The following is a 13,649-nucleotide window of genomic DNA, read 5'->3' as shown; positions in this document are numbered from 1 at the left end:
GAAAATTTAATAGTCATGGGTGACTGGAATTCGAGTGTAGGAAAAGGGAGAGAAGGAAACATAGTAGGTGAATATGGATTGGGGGAAAGAAATGAAAGAGGAAGCCGTCTGGTAGAATTTTGCACAGAGCACAACATAATCATAGCTAACACTTGGTTTAAGAATCATGAAAGAAGGTTGTATACATGGAAGAACCCTGGAGATACTAAAAGGTATCAGATAGATTATATAATGGTAAGACAGAGATTTAGGAACCAGGTTTTAAATTGTAAGACATTTCCAGGGGCAGATGTGGACTCTGACCACAATCTATTGGTTACGACCTGTAGATTAAAACTGAAGAAACTGCAAAAAGGTGGGAATTTAAGGAGATGGGACCTGGATAAACTGAAAGAACCAGAGGTTGTAGAGAGCTTCAGGGAGAGCATTAGGGAACGATTGACAAGAATGGGGGAAAGAAATACAGTAGAAGAAGAATGGGTAGCTTTGAGAGATGAAATAGTGAAGGTAGCAGAGGATCAAGTAGGTAAAAAGATGAGGGCTAATAGAAATCCTTGGGTAACAGAAGAGATATTGAATTTAATTGATGAGAGGAGAAAATATAAAAATGCAGTAAATGAAGCAGGCAAAAAGGAATACATACGTCTCAAAAATGAGATCGACAGGAAGTGCAAAATGGCTAAGCAGGGATGGCTAGAGGACAAATGTAAGGATGTAGAGGCGCATATCACTAGGGGTAAGATAGATACTGCCTACAGGAAAATTAAAGAGACCTTTGGAGAAAAGAGAATCACTTCCATGAATATCAAGAGCTCAGATGGAAACCCAGTTCTAAGCAAAGAAGGGAAAGCAGAAAGGTGGAGAGTATATAGAGGGTCTATACCACGGCGATGTACTTGAGGACAATATTATGGAAATGGAAGAGGATGTAGATGAAGATGAAACGGGAGATATGATACTGCGTGAAGAGTTTGACAGAGCAATGAAAGACCTGAGTCGAAACAAGGCCCCCGGAGTAGACAACATTCCATTGGAACTACTGACGGCCTTGGGAGAGCCAGTCCTGACAAAACTCTACCATCTGGTGAGCAAGATGTACGAAACAGGCGAAATACCCTCAGACTTCAAGAATATAATAATTCCAATCCCAAAGAAAGCAGGTGTTGACAGATGTGAAAATTACCGAACTATCAGTTTAATAAGTCACAGCTGCAAAATACTAACACGAATTCTTTACAGACGAATGGAAAAACTAGTAGAAGCCAACCTCGGTGAAGATCAGTTTCGATTCCGTAGAAACACTGGAACACGTGAGGCAATACTGACCTTACGACTTATCTTTGAAGAAAGATTAAGGAAAGGCAAACCTACGTTTCTAGCATTTGCAGACTTAGAGAAAGCTTTTGACAATGTTACTGGAATACTCTCTTTCAAATTCTAAAGGTGGCAGGGGTAAAATACAGGGAGCGAAAGGCTATTTACAATTTGTACAGAAACCAGATGGCAGTTATAAGAGTCGAGAGACATGAAAGGGAAGCAGTGGTTGGGAATGGACTGTGACATGGTTGTAGCCTATCCCCAATGTTATTCAATCTGTATATTGAGCAAGCAGTAAAGGAAACAAAAGAAAAATTCGGAGTAGGTATTAAAATTCATGGAGAAGAAATAAAAACTTTGAAGTTCGCCGATGACATTGTAATTCTGTCAGAGACAGCAAAGGACTTGGAAGAGCAGTTGAATGGAATGGACAGTGTCTTGAAAGGAGGATATAAGATGAACATCAACAAAAGCAAAACAAGGATAATGGAATGTAGTCTAATTAAGTCGGGTGATGCTGAGGGAATTAGATTAGGAAATGAGACACTTAAAGTAGTAAAGGAGTTTTGCTATTTGGGGAGCAAAATAACTGACGATGGTCGAAGTAGAAAGGATATAAAATGTAGACTGGCAATGGCAAGGAAAGCGTTTCTGAAGAAGAGAAATTTGTTAACATCGAGTATAGATTTAAGTGTCAGGAAGTCATTTCTGAAAGTATTTGTATGGAGTGTAGCCATGTATGGAAGTGAAACATGGACGATAAATAGTTTGGACAAGAAGAGAATAGAAGCTTTCGAAATGTGGTGCTACAGAAGAATGCTGAAGATTAGATGGGTAGATCACATAACTAATGAGGAAGTATTGAATAGGATTGGGGAGAAGAGAAGTTTGTGGCACAACTTGACCAGAAGAAGGGATCGGTTGGTAGGACATGTTCTGAGGCATCAAGGGATCACCAATTTAGTATTGGAGGGCAGCGTGGAGGGTAAAAATCGTAGAGGGAGACCAAGAGATGAATACACTAAGCAGATTCAGAAGGATGTAGGTTGCAGTAGGTACTGGGAGATGAAAAAGCTTGCACAGGATAGAGTAGCATGGAGAGCTGCATCAAACCAGTCTCAGGACTGAAGACCACAACAACAACAACATGGTCTGTCTGCTGCTGAACATATCCTCGGTCAGCACCCACCTGATTCCAAAACTAAGACATCCTTTCTGCTCACCTTACTCAACTTTATACTTACCAAAAACAACTTTATCTTTGAGGAGCAAACATACAAACAGATCAGATGCACAACCACGGGAACGAGAATATCTCCTTCCTATGCCAAATTTTTCATGGGTCACTTGGAGGAGACTTCCCTGGGATCCATAAGACTTTAGCCCCTGGTTTGGTTGAGATTAAGTGATAACATCTTTGCCCTATGGACTCATGGTGAGAGTGACCTGTTAAAATTGCTAGAATCTCCAAATACCTTCTCCCAACAAAATTTCACATGGTCCTATTCTGAATCCCAGGTCACTTTTCTCGATGTTGATTTCATCCTCACCGACGGCCAGCTACACATTTCTGTCCTCATTAAACCTACTAACAAACAACAGTACTTACATTTTCACAGTTGCCATCCTTTCCCTGTCAAACATTCCCTCCCACACAGCCTTGGCACTCAAGACAAACATATTTGTTCAATGCAGACTCTTTCCAGCAATACAACACCATTCTCACCTCAGCCTTCACTGGATTAATTACCACACCAGACTAGTTCATAACCAGATTTCTTTGGCCATCACAAACAATCGTGGTAGTGTTGAAATATCCAAAAAACGACTTAGGAGTACATCTCTTGTCAGTACTTTTCTGGTCTTGAATGTATTAACCAGCTCCTTCAACAACACTATTACTTCCTAAAATGATGCCTGAAATAAGGCCCTTTCTGTCCTACATTTTTCCCACCATACCACAAATAGCTTTTCATCACTGTTCCAATCTCCACACTATTCTTATTTGACGCTAAGCTCTTTCTGCATCCATTTCCCTGCCCCATGGCTACTGCCCCTGTCACTGCACTGCTGTAGGACTTGCTCTATGCCCCTACTACCAGTATATCAGCACTGAAACTGACAAAACATCAAAGTGAGAGCCACCTGTGGAATGACACATGTAATATACCAGCTGTTATGTAATGACTATTTGGCCTTTTGCACTGGCATGACTAGCAGCAAGTTATCAGTTAGAGTGAATGGACATAAACAGAGGGTGTATACTGGCAGCGCACAATACTCTGTTACAGAGTATGCTCTACAACATGACATGTGCTATCTGCATTCTCATGCAGACATCAACATTTCCTCACAGTAACTATTCTTTTCTTCAGTCCCTTTTAGTTTTCCATACCTTTCACTTTCTGACCTGTCTATCCCCCACAATTTCCCAGCTCCACCACATACAATGCACTTAGTTTTCTGCTCTTATTAACTCGTGCATGGTGCTTTGGCAGTAATCTTTGTCATGTGTATTGCCCCATGTTCCACTTTTTAAGCTCTCAGGTTTTCAAATCTCATTAAGTGCAGTCCCCAACAATCAGTCCCTTCTCATCTCATCCAGAAAATTTCCCCTGCCCTGGGATTTGGGCAATTTTTCAGAATTCTCAACATTTCCTAAATCTCACCACTCCTTTTCCTTCATCCCTCTTCCTTCTCCTTCAAACTTTCTGCCAGAAGAAGGAGCCACTAGCTCCAAAAGCTTGAAAATTTGAATACCTTTAGATGTGTGTGTTCCTGCTGACACTTAGTGAATAGACTTTTTATCTATCCAATTACATTATATTTCCAAAAACTAATTATTTTCATTCATTTGATGATATTCAATCTCCTTCAGAAAAGAGTGTTTCCAGAATTTTGCTGTGGTCTGTTTACATCAGTGAGGAACTACATAAGGTCGAGCAAATTTGATTGTTATTCCAAAAACAATGATGCTGTGCACAACATTACTTAAGAGGCTCATCATGTGACTTACTACAGACAGAAGCAACCTGAAGCATAGCAAAGAATATAGTATAATTTATTTTGCATAAACATTTAACTCTGACAAATATCTGTTCCCAATGGATTCTACACAATCTAATCAAAGTTCAAACGCAGCTTCATGTAAATGGTATATGAAAAAGCTCCAAAAATGTAACCAAGGAAATGCAAAATCCATGAACAACATCGCAACAGCAGACGATACCAGGGTGTATTTATACAAGTGTTCCAAGGACAGTGATTTTCACAACCTCATGAATCTCAAGAATCATTCCAAAGCTGTCCCTATAAAGTATTAACATAGGAGCAGAAGAAGATAATTATTTCGAGAATATTTTTAAATGCATACAAAAGTGTATTTAACTTAAGAGTCAATATTCTAAGAAACAATAAAATGTTTTGCGTCAAAAAATATTTTTCTTTCATTGATTTAGTAAAAACTTAAAATGCAGCCCTTGAATTATCCTTATTAAAATATGACGTGTAGAAGCCATCATAATTGGACAGGTACATCTAGGAAAAGATAACCTAATATCATACTGTTACAGGATCCTCTGCCCATATCAAGCACACAAACCACCAACAGTACCTGCATTATGACAGATGTCACCTATTCCCCACTACAATTTGATACCATTTAGCCTGACTACCTGTGGCTGGTAAACCTCCAGTGATGATTAGTCCCTTTCTCACTATGCTGAAGGTGTTGCAAAGGCCTTTACAGATAGGCATTATCCCCCTATCCTAGCCTGAAAAAGAGATTTACCCTAATCATTGCACCATCCCAAAGCACCAGCTGCAAAGGAGTGCCCCCTTTGTCATCTAATATCACCCTAGACTGGATCAGCTGAACAATGTCTTTCACCAGTACTTTAACTATCTACCATCAGTACCTTAACTATCTATCATCATGAAACTTCCTGGCAGATTAAAACTGTGTGCCTGTAAATGGACATCTTGTCCGTGATTCTTCCCACCTCTGCTTTGGTGGTATGTTGATCCCCTCTCAACCTACATGGCATCACGGTCCATTCCTATCCCGCTCCTACTCCAACTACTTATCACTTGGATCACGTCACTGTGGAAGACCCAGGTACAAGGAAGGCCTGCCCAATTCATCCACCCATCACATTTTATTCCAGTCCTGTCACAGACTTATCCTATCCCATCCGACATAGGACTACTTGTGAAAGAAGCAATGTCATATACCAGCTATGTTGCAATTTCTCCACAACATTTTATACGAGCATGACCTTCAACCAGCTGTCCACCAGAATGAATGGCCTTTGCCAAACTGTGGCCATGAATAGATTTGACCAACCAGTGATGGAGCAAGCTGCTAAGCACAACATGCTCAAGTTCAATGCCTGCTTCAGAACATGTGACCTTTATCTCCATCCCACAAGCATCTGTTTTTCTGAATTATGCACATGGGGGTTAAATGTGCAACACATCCTCCAATCTTGTAGTTCTTCTAGCCTCAACCTGATTTACTTCGAAGAGAGAGGTGAATGCCAGGTACAATCATGATACCATAGGCAACTGCAAACACTTCTCCATGAAGGCACTGTGCACCTTGTCTTTTTTACAGTGGGAAAAATTTATTAACAGTTATGGCAATTACTTTTGAAATAATTAACAGTTAACATACTTTTTCCAGGCGTCTGGTTTTCATTTGTCTTGTCACTCATGATTATCTCATCTGTTGGAGGCATTTCTTTGAATGTCATGCTGATACTTCCCAGTCTCCTACAGATATTGTTATCAGGAGTGGCTGAAGAGTCAACTAAAAAAATAAAAAAAATAAAAAATAAAAAAATAAAAAAAATTTCAACATTTGTGGCGCCACGCACAGAGTCAGCTACTTGAGTAGCAGCCTCCCGTGTGTAATGCACATCTCATCCATTTAGGGCCACCCTACAGTTCTCAACCCTATGGTACAAGTCCATGAAGTCACAGCCTAGCCTTTCACAGAGACTTCGAAGTCTCTGGTTCATGGGCTTTCACTCAGCCCAGAATCAGAGGGCCACAATCTATTCTAGAGACAATATTACAGATTGTGACCTTTGCCAAAACTCCACGAGCAAGGGTGGCATTCTTAACATTTTCTGCCAGTCCAAATATAATGTAAACCCAGAGCTTTCAATGACCAACACAATCCTCATCACCAATGGAAAAACACAATCAGATTTAACCCTCATGAAGATAAAATTGGTAAAAATGGTTTACCCACAGAGTATGATGACAATGATAATAATTGAAAAATGAAGTTGTGCATATGATTTGTTTTTCCTTAGGTAATGAGATGCTTTTACCTATGAACTTTATTAGACAAGGAATACCTAAACTTGTCAGTTTTTGTTAAGTATTCCACACAAGCTGTTTCTCTGCTTTTTGTCTTATAATAACATTGTTCAACTCAAGTGTAAAGAAATAATAATCTGAACTTTGTGTAGATGATATCTTTTTATTCTCATACGAACTCATCACGGGTAAGTACAAAATGTAATCCACCGTAACATCAAAGAAAAACTTCTTTAAACAAACTGCAGAGACTAAATGTTTCAAGGACAAATGTAAGTTACAGTGTTCATCATTTTTCAATGCATCAAGCATAGATTCTCATATCAATTTGGCAAGTTGTTCATTTAAAGTTCAATTATTACCTTAAAGCTACTTTCCAAACGGTCAAAGATTTGACCACAGTTTATTACATTTTGCTTTTTTATAAACTTTTATGAAATGCTTTCTAAACAAACACTAGAACTTAGAGTAAACAAAATTATAATGTTCAGTACCTGATCATAATCTTTGGCCAGTCGTTCCATGACCTCTGTAGATAGTACTTCAAGCCACTGTTTTACCTGATCACAGAAAATAACTTCATAAGTATATGACATTGAACAGACTTTAATAATTGATACTTGAGCTAAAGGTACTAACTTAGTCAAATGAAGACAGAAAACAATGACCACTGCTGTCATTACACTTCAAAATTCATTGTTCATAAATGGCCAAGAGAGTCTGCAACAGCAGATTATGCATTACACAATAAAATTTCCAAGGTTATAGTTTTTTAAATGAGATAATGCTTCTTTTGAAGTTTTTTTAAAAAAGAAAGGTCTAAGTTAGCAAAATGGATATAGAGAATGGAAAGTCTCAGGTCGTTTCTTCCAGATAACAACAAGTAAAACAGGAATGGAAAATCCATACACTACAAGCCTGCAAAAGACTTCTATCATAAGTTGAAATGCAACAATTTTCAAGACAGCTATCAGTCCAAAGTTGGGTTGAAGTTTATGAGAAAACCAATGTAAATTTGAAATTCTTGAAGTCTTCAACATTATTCAAACTGAATTTTGAAAAGATATTTTAAAACTACCTACATCAGTAGAAATGTCTCAAAAAACAAATGGAAAACAGCAGGTTTTAAATAGTACTCCCAGAACCTAATGCACTTCAGTTCAATGATAAGGATGCATAGTGAGTCACAGTTCTTAAATTTTTGTCACAGATACAAAAAGTTTTACAGAAAGTATTGACTACTTTAATAATTTCATTTAGTGATAAAATAATATGTACAGCAGAAAATAAAAGCAAAGCGATCTGGGATGTCATAAAAGAGGAAACAGGTGGAGACAAACAAAAGGATAACAACATACAAACAATGGCAACAGATAAAGAAATAGATGACCTGTGTTGGCTGGCAAACTTTGTGAATGAACCATTTTTCAAGTATTGCAGCGAAACCATATCAAAATTTCCCAAAAGCAGATATAATACCTCTAAATAATTACACACTAAGTACAATAATAATACTGCCAACCACAGACAATGAAGTCAGTAAAACTGTAAAAATGAAGAGGCACCAGGTTTTCATGAAGTAGCAATTCGTATGCTGAAACAATGCATACAGAGCACATAAGCTCCTTTACAGTACATAATAATGAGTAAAAACCTGAAAATGTAGTGTCTATTTTTGGCAAAATCTGCATTTTTTTTGTGTAAATGATTAGACGTACAAATTTTAAGGTTGTCTTGCTGTATGCGTGAAGACAAAGCCTTAGAGCTGTGAAACTGACAGTATAACAAAAAAAGTGGTGGTGGGGCGGGGAGGGGGGGGGGGGGGGGGGGGTGATTGGGTAGATTTTCAACTGGAATGTTTGTTTTTGCAAAAACTTGAATGGTCTTTGCTGTCTTCCATTGGCTGTATTTAAGCTTTCAGCAATGACGGTTTTTGTTGAAAAGCAGCAGTGTTTTTTCTATCAGTGAACTGAGTGGGTCTATGATTTAAGAAGTTTCTCGTCGTAATTTTTCTCTTTTGGCCAGTTCAATAATTGCAAAATCTGCAGAATATTAATTTCGACCTTTTGTGGGCATTCATAAGCCTTCAACCCATACTTGACAATGCTACAGATAAAACCATTAAGGCACTTAGCACTGAAGTACAAATGAAAATAACTTTATCCGCATGTTAAGGGAAATATTTTGGTGGGGTCAAAATACTCTGACAGATTTTTTTTTCTAGTCACTACAGTTCAAAGTGCGAACACTATAAACTAGCGGTCAGCTGAGAATTTAAAATATAAAATAAACTCTGATTAAAACTACTTTGTGAGTAACATTTCAGTGAGTCGAGTGGTAGGGTCCAGTCACCGAACAATTGTTAGTTATTGCTCATGAGCCACATGCTCGCTGTATTGCCAGTTTTGTAGGTACTTACAGAGCCTTGCCTAGCATGGGCCTTGCTTGCTGCATATCAGCAACACTTCCCACTACCACTGTTGTCTGTCAATTACAAAGATATTTTAATCAGAATATAATCAAAATTTTGACTGACAGAGCGAGAGCAATGATGTGGAGAAACAAGCTCTGCCTCCCTCTCTCGCCCATGTCCTGTATTTCTATGAAAGCAGAAATGACACATGATTACAGTGATAGCTGATCTTCTGGCCTTCTGGTGGTGAGATGGTCATAATAGAAATCAGTGCATGACAATGTATAATCAAAGCCCTGACGAAGGATGTGTTTAAGTCATCCAAACCTGACTGGTTTTGGGTGACCAAGGGGGCATTCCTTTGTAGCTGATTCTTCGGGGTGGTGGGAGGATTCCCTATACCACATCCCCACACACCCCCCAATCCCCACACCACCTCCACGAAACAGCCCCTTCATCACTCAATACCACTCTGGACTGGAACAACTGAACCATATCCCTTGTCAGAGCTTTGATTACCTATCATCATGCCCTGACATGAGGGAAATCCTACCCAAAATCATTGCCACCCCTCCTAAAGTGGTGTCTCATCATTCACCCAACCTCCACAACACCCTAGTCCATCCCTATGTCTCTCCCAACTCAACCCCTTATCATAGGGATCACCTCCCTGAGTAAGACCCAGGTGAAAGAAACATCCAATCCATCCACCCAGTGCTTCCTCATCAAGTCCAGTCACAGGCTTACCCTATCCCACCAAAGGTTAAGCCATCTGTGAAAGCAGCCATGTCATACAGCAGCTCTGCTGCAATATGCGGTCTGGGGCGCCATGTCACGGAGTGTGCGGCCCCTCCCAGCAGAGGTTCAAGTCCTCTCTCAGACATGGGTGTGTGTGTTGTTCTTAGCATAAGTTAGTTTAAGGAGTGTGTAAGACAAGGGACTGATGACCTCTGCAGTTTGGTCCCTTAGGAATTCACACACATTTGAACATTTGACTATCAACCAGCTGTCCACCCAGATGAATGGCTACTGCCAAACTGTGGCTAAGAGCAAAGTAGACCACCTTGTGGCACAACATGCAGTTTGTACATAACATGCTTGATTTCAATGGTTGCTTCACTACCCGAGCCATTTGGACTCTCCCCTGAACCACCGGTTTTCCTGAACTGCGCAAATGGGAGTTATCCTTACGACACATTCTCCACTCCCAAAATTACGCCAGCCTCAATCTATGGTAACCCACTGTCCCCACACAGTCCACTGAAGTTTCCACCCCCACTGTCCTAGCACCTCCATCCATTTCATGTCCCCTCATCCTCATTGTGTGCCGCTCTCTGCCAAAGCACCCAATTGCCTTTTCCCCTTATCCGCTCCTGCCCTTTTCTGATCCCTGTTTCTCCCCCCCCCCCCCCCCCCCCCCCCGCCCACCACACCCCACCACCTCCCAATACTGTGCCTGGCAGTCTTGTCCTGCTGCCATCTAGTACCTGCAACCCCTCCCCCCCTCTTAAATTTATTTTCCTGATTTCATCTCTCTTTCTAAATAACTGCCACTCTCTTTAAACCCTAAATGCTGATTTTCTTTTCCATTCATGTTATGTCCCTTACAGTTCTCTATGCCTATTCATTTCTTTTCCATTTCACTTCCTGGTGTGAGGACACAAATTTGTGCATATACATTATGTTGCAAATGCCACCACATTATGATGTCAGAATAATGTGTAAATGAGTGTGGCCTGAAGCAAATATGTTCAGAGTTACTGTGATTAATTGCATGTAGGATGATTTTCTGTTAAAACAGTTACTGCTGGTAGTTTGTTTGGATAATGTTTCAGTTGTTCCTGGGCATTGGAGTAGTGACAGTGTGCAATTAAGGAAGAAGTGACGGGCAGGCATACAATTACTGCAGCTTCTTAACACTGGACCAGTGGGCTACCAGCTATGGATACAACACTGAAGCACCAAAGAAAATGGTATAGGCTTATTTATTCAAATACAGATATATGGGAACAGGCAAACAGTGGCGCTGCAGTTGGCAGCTTGTATATAAGACAACAAGTATCTGCTGGCTTTTATATAAGACAACAAGTATCTGCTGCAGTTGTTGATTGGATACTGCTGCTACAATGGCATGTTATCAAGATTTAAATGAGTTTGAACGTAGTGTTATGGTCGGCGCATGAGTGATAGTACACAGTATCTCCGAGGTAGCAGTGAAGGGGGAATTTTCCCATATGACCATTTCATGAGTGTACCGTGAACACCAGGACTCTGGTAAAACATCAAATCTGCCACATCGCTGTGCCTGAAAAAAGATCCTACAAGAACGTGACAGAAGTGAACCCTTCCACAAGTTGCTGCAGATTTCAGTGCTGGGTCATCAAGTGTCAGTGTGTAAACCATGCAATGAAACATCATTGATATAAGCTTTCGGAGCTGAAGGTCCACTCGTGTACTCTTGATGACTGCATTACACAACGCTTTACGCCTTATCTGGGCCTGTCAGCACTGGCACTGGACTATTGAAGACTGGAAACATGTTGCCTGGTTGGATGAGACTCGTCTCAAATTTTGTTACGCAAATGGATGTATAGGGGTATGGAGACATCATGAATCCACAGACCCTGCACGTCAGCAGGCAACTGTTCAAGCTGGTGGAGACACTGTGAGGTGTGTACAGTTGGAGTGATATGGGACCCCTGATACGTCTAAATATGACTCTGACAGGTGACACACACGTAAGCATCCTGTCTGATCACTTGCACCCATTCATGTCCATTGTGCATTCCGACGGACTTGGGCAATTCCAACAGGACAATGCGACACCCCACATGTCCAGAACTGCTAAATACAGAGTGGTTCCAGGAACACTCTTCTGAGTTCACACACTTCCACTGGCCACAAAACTCTCCAGACATGAACGTTATTGAGTGTATCTGGGATGTCCCATAACGTGCTGTTCAGAAGAGATCCCCACCCCTTGTACTCTTAAGGATTTATGAACAGCCCTGCATGATTCACAGAGTCAATTCCCTCCTGCACTACTTCAGACATAAGACAAGTCCATGCCATGTCATGTTGTGGCACTTCTGTGTGCTCATGGGAGCCCTACACAATATTAGGCAGGTGTACCAGTTTTTTTGGTTCTTCAGTGTATACTCACAGAAGTTACTGCATGTAATGAGTTGGTATCAAAGATTGATCAAACATTACTGTAGTTACTTAGGTGAATAAACAAAGCAACATCACCTGGCACCAGGTTCTGATTGACAAACTTCAGCTGTATAAAGACTCAGTAAACTTAATGCAGTTTGGAGTAAGCTGTCAGCCTAAGAGCTTCAATTGATTTTAATTACTGCATGGGAAAGTGTGTTAGGGTGCTACTCTGATGTAGAGTTATTGGGCAAACGTTAGAAGAAGACTGATTTGATTAAACAATCTCTCATACATTGATGATCCTCCCTCCGATGTTCGGTCATTCCATTGTGCTTAATTAGGTATTTTCACATTTTCTTCTGTTACTATTGCCTGTACTTGAATTTTTTCACTCTTACATACAACCTTTTTCATTTATTTCTACAATCTTTTAAATTGAGCTTTTGACTTTGTCCTATAGTTTTAAATATAACAGCTACAAAAGAGTGACAAATAATCTATACATAATGAAGTATTATGAGACAGCGAAACAGATTGCACTATTTAAAAGTTGCTGAATGTTAAAACTTGTTAGTGAAAGACCTCTTTCCCTTGGAGAGAGGAAAGAAACTTCATAAACAGTTCTCGAATTGATATTGTCAGAAAAGCTGGCGGTGAAGAAAACGATCCAGAGGGCCCGGGCTTTGAAGCAGCCACTGAACTCAAGCGTGTTGTGCTCAGCTGTATGTTGTGGCACTGAGTGGTAAACTTTGTTCGTGACCACGGTTTGGCCTGTAGCAAGGTAGTGTGTGTGTGTGTGTGTGTGTGTGTGTGTGTGTGTGACATAGGGATGTTGTGTAGGATAGGAGGGTTGCAAAATACCACACTAGGAGGGACACACACACACACACACACACACACACACACACACACACACACACACCTTTGGTAGGGTGTCTGTCATTTCTGGGCTGGATGATATACAATCAAAGCCCTGGTGAAGGATGTAGTTTAGTTATATGAGCCCAGTACGATATTGGATGAGGGAGGAGGGGATGAAGGTTGTCTCATTTGTGGTTGATTCTTGGGGATGGTGGGAGATAAGGGGTTTTTAAGGATATGGCCCGGAAAGTCTGTTTGGGGGCTAGTAGCAGAAGCACAACTGTTCTCTCCACAAGATATTCTTACAGTGCAACCCTTAATACATGAACCACGTCTCCAAAAGTAAAACCCTTGCTCTCCAGCACCTGGAAGGACATTCCATACATCGTCTCCATGAATTGTCCAACCTGTTGATATCCTACTCCCACCTTGGAGCACAATTACCCATCAAAACCTATCCTACCCACAGTGAACCTCCTTATCAACCCATCATAGTACCCAGATCATGCCTAGCCGACCTTTTAGATTTGCCATATCCTCCAAAACTCCCTCCCAACACACCATGACATCCAGA

General features: G+C 40.5%; 1 protein-coding gene across 1 annotated transcript in view; it reads right to left on the bottom strand.

The window, feature by feature from the left end:
- Positions 1-13,649, bottom strand: part of LOC124613418 (DNA polymerase eta) — a 194,202-nt gene that overhangs the window by 56,044 nt on the left and 124,509 nt on the right. The window contains exon 7 of the mRNA XM_047142120.1: positions 7,140-7,205. Coding sequence (XP_046998076.1) covers positions 7,140-7,205 — 66 coding nt within the window. The remainder of the gene's footprint in view (positions 1-7,139; positions 7,206-13,649) is intronic.

This window comes from Schistocerca americana, chromosome 4 (assembly GCF_021461395.2).
Source record: "Schistocerca americana isolate TAMUIC-IGC-003095 chromosome 4, iqSchAmer2.1, whole genome shotgun sequence".
NCBI classification, from domain to species: domain Eukaryota; kingdom Metazoa; phylum Arthropoda; class Insecta; order Orthoptera; family Acrididae; genus Schistocerca; species Schistocerca americana.
Note: the sequence above shows the minus strand (reverse complement) of the source record. Positions and strands in the feature narration are given on the sequence as shown.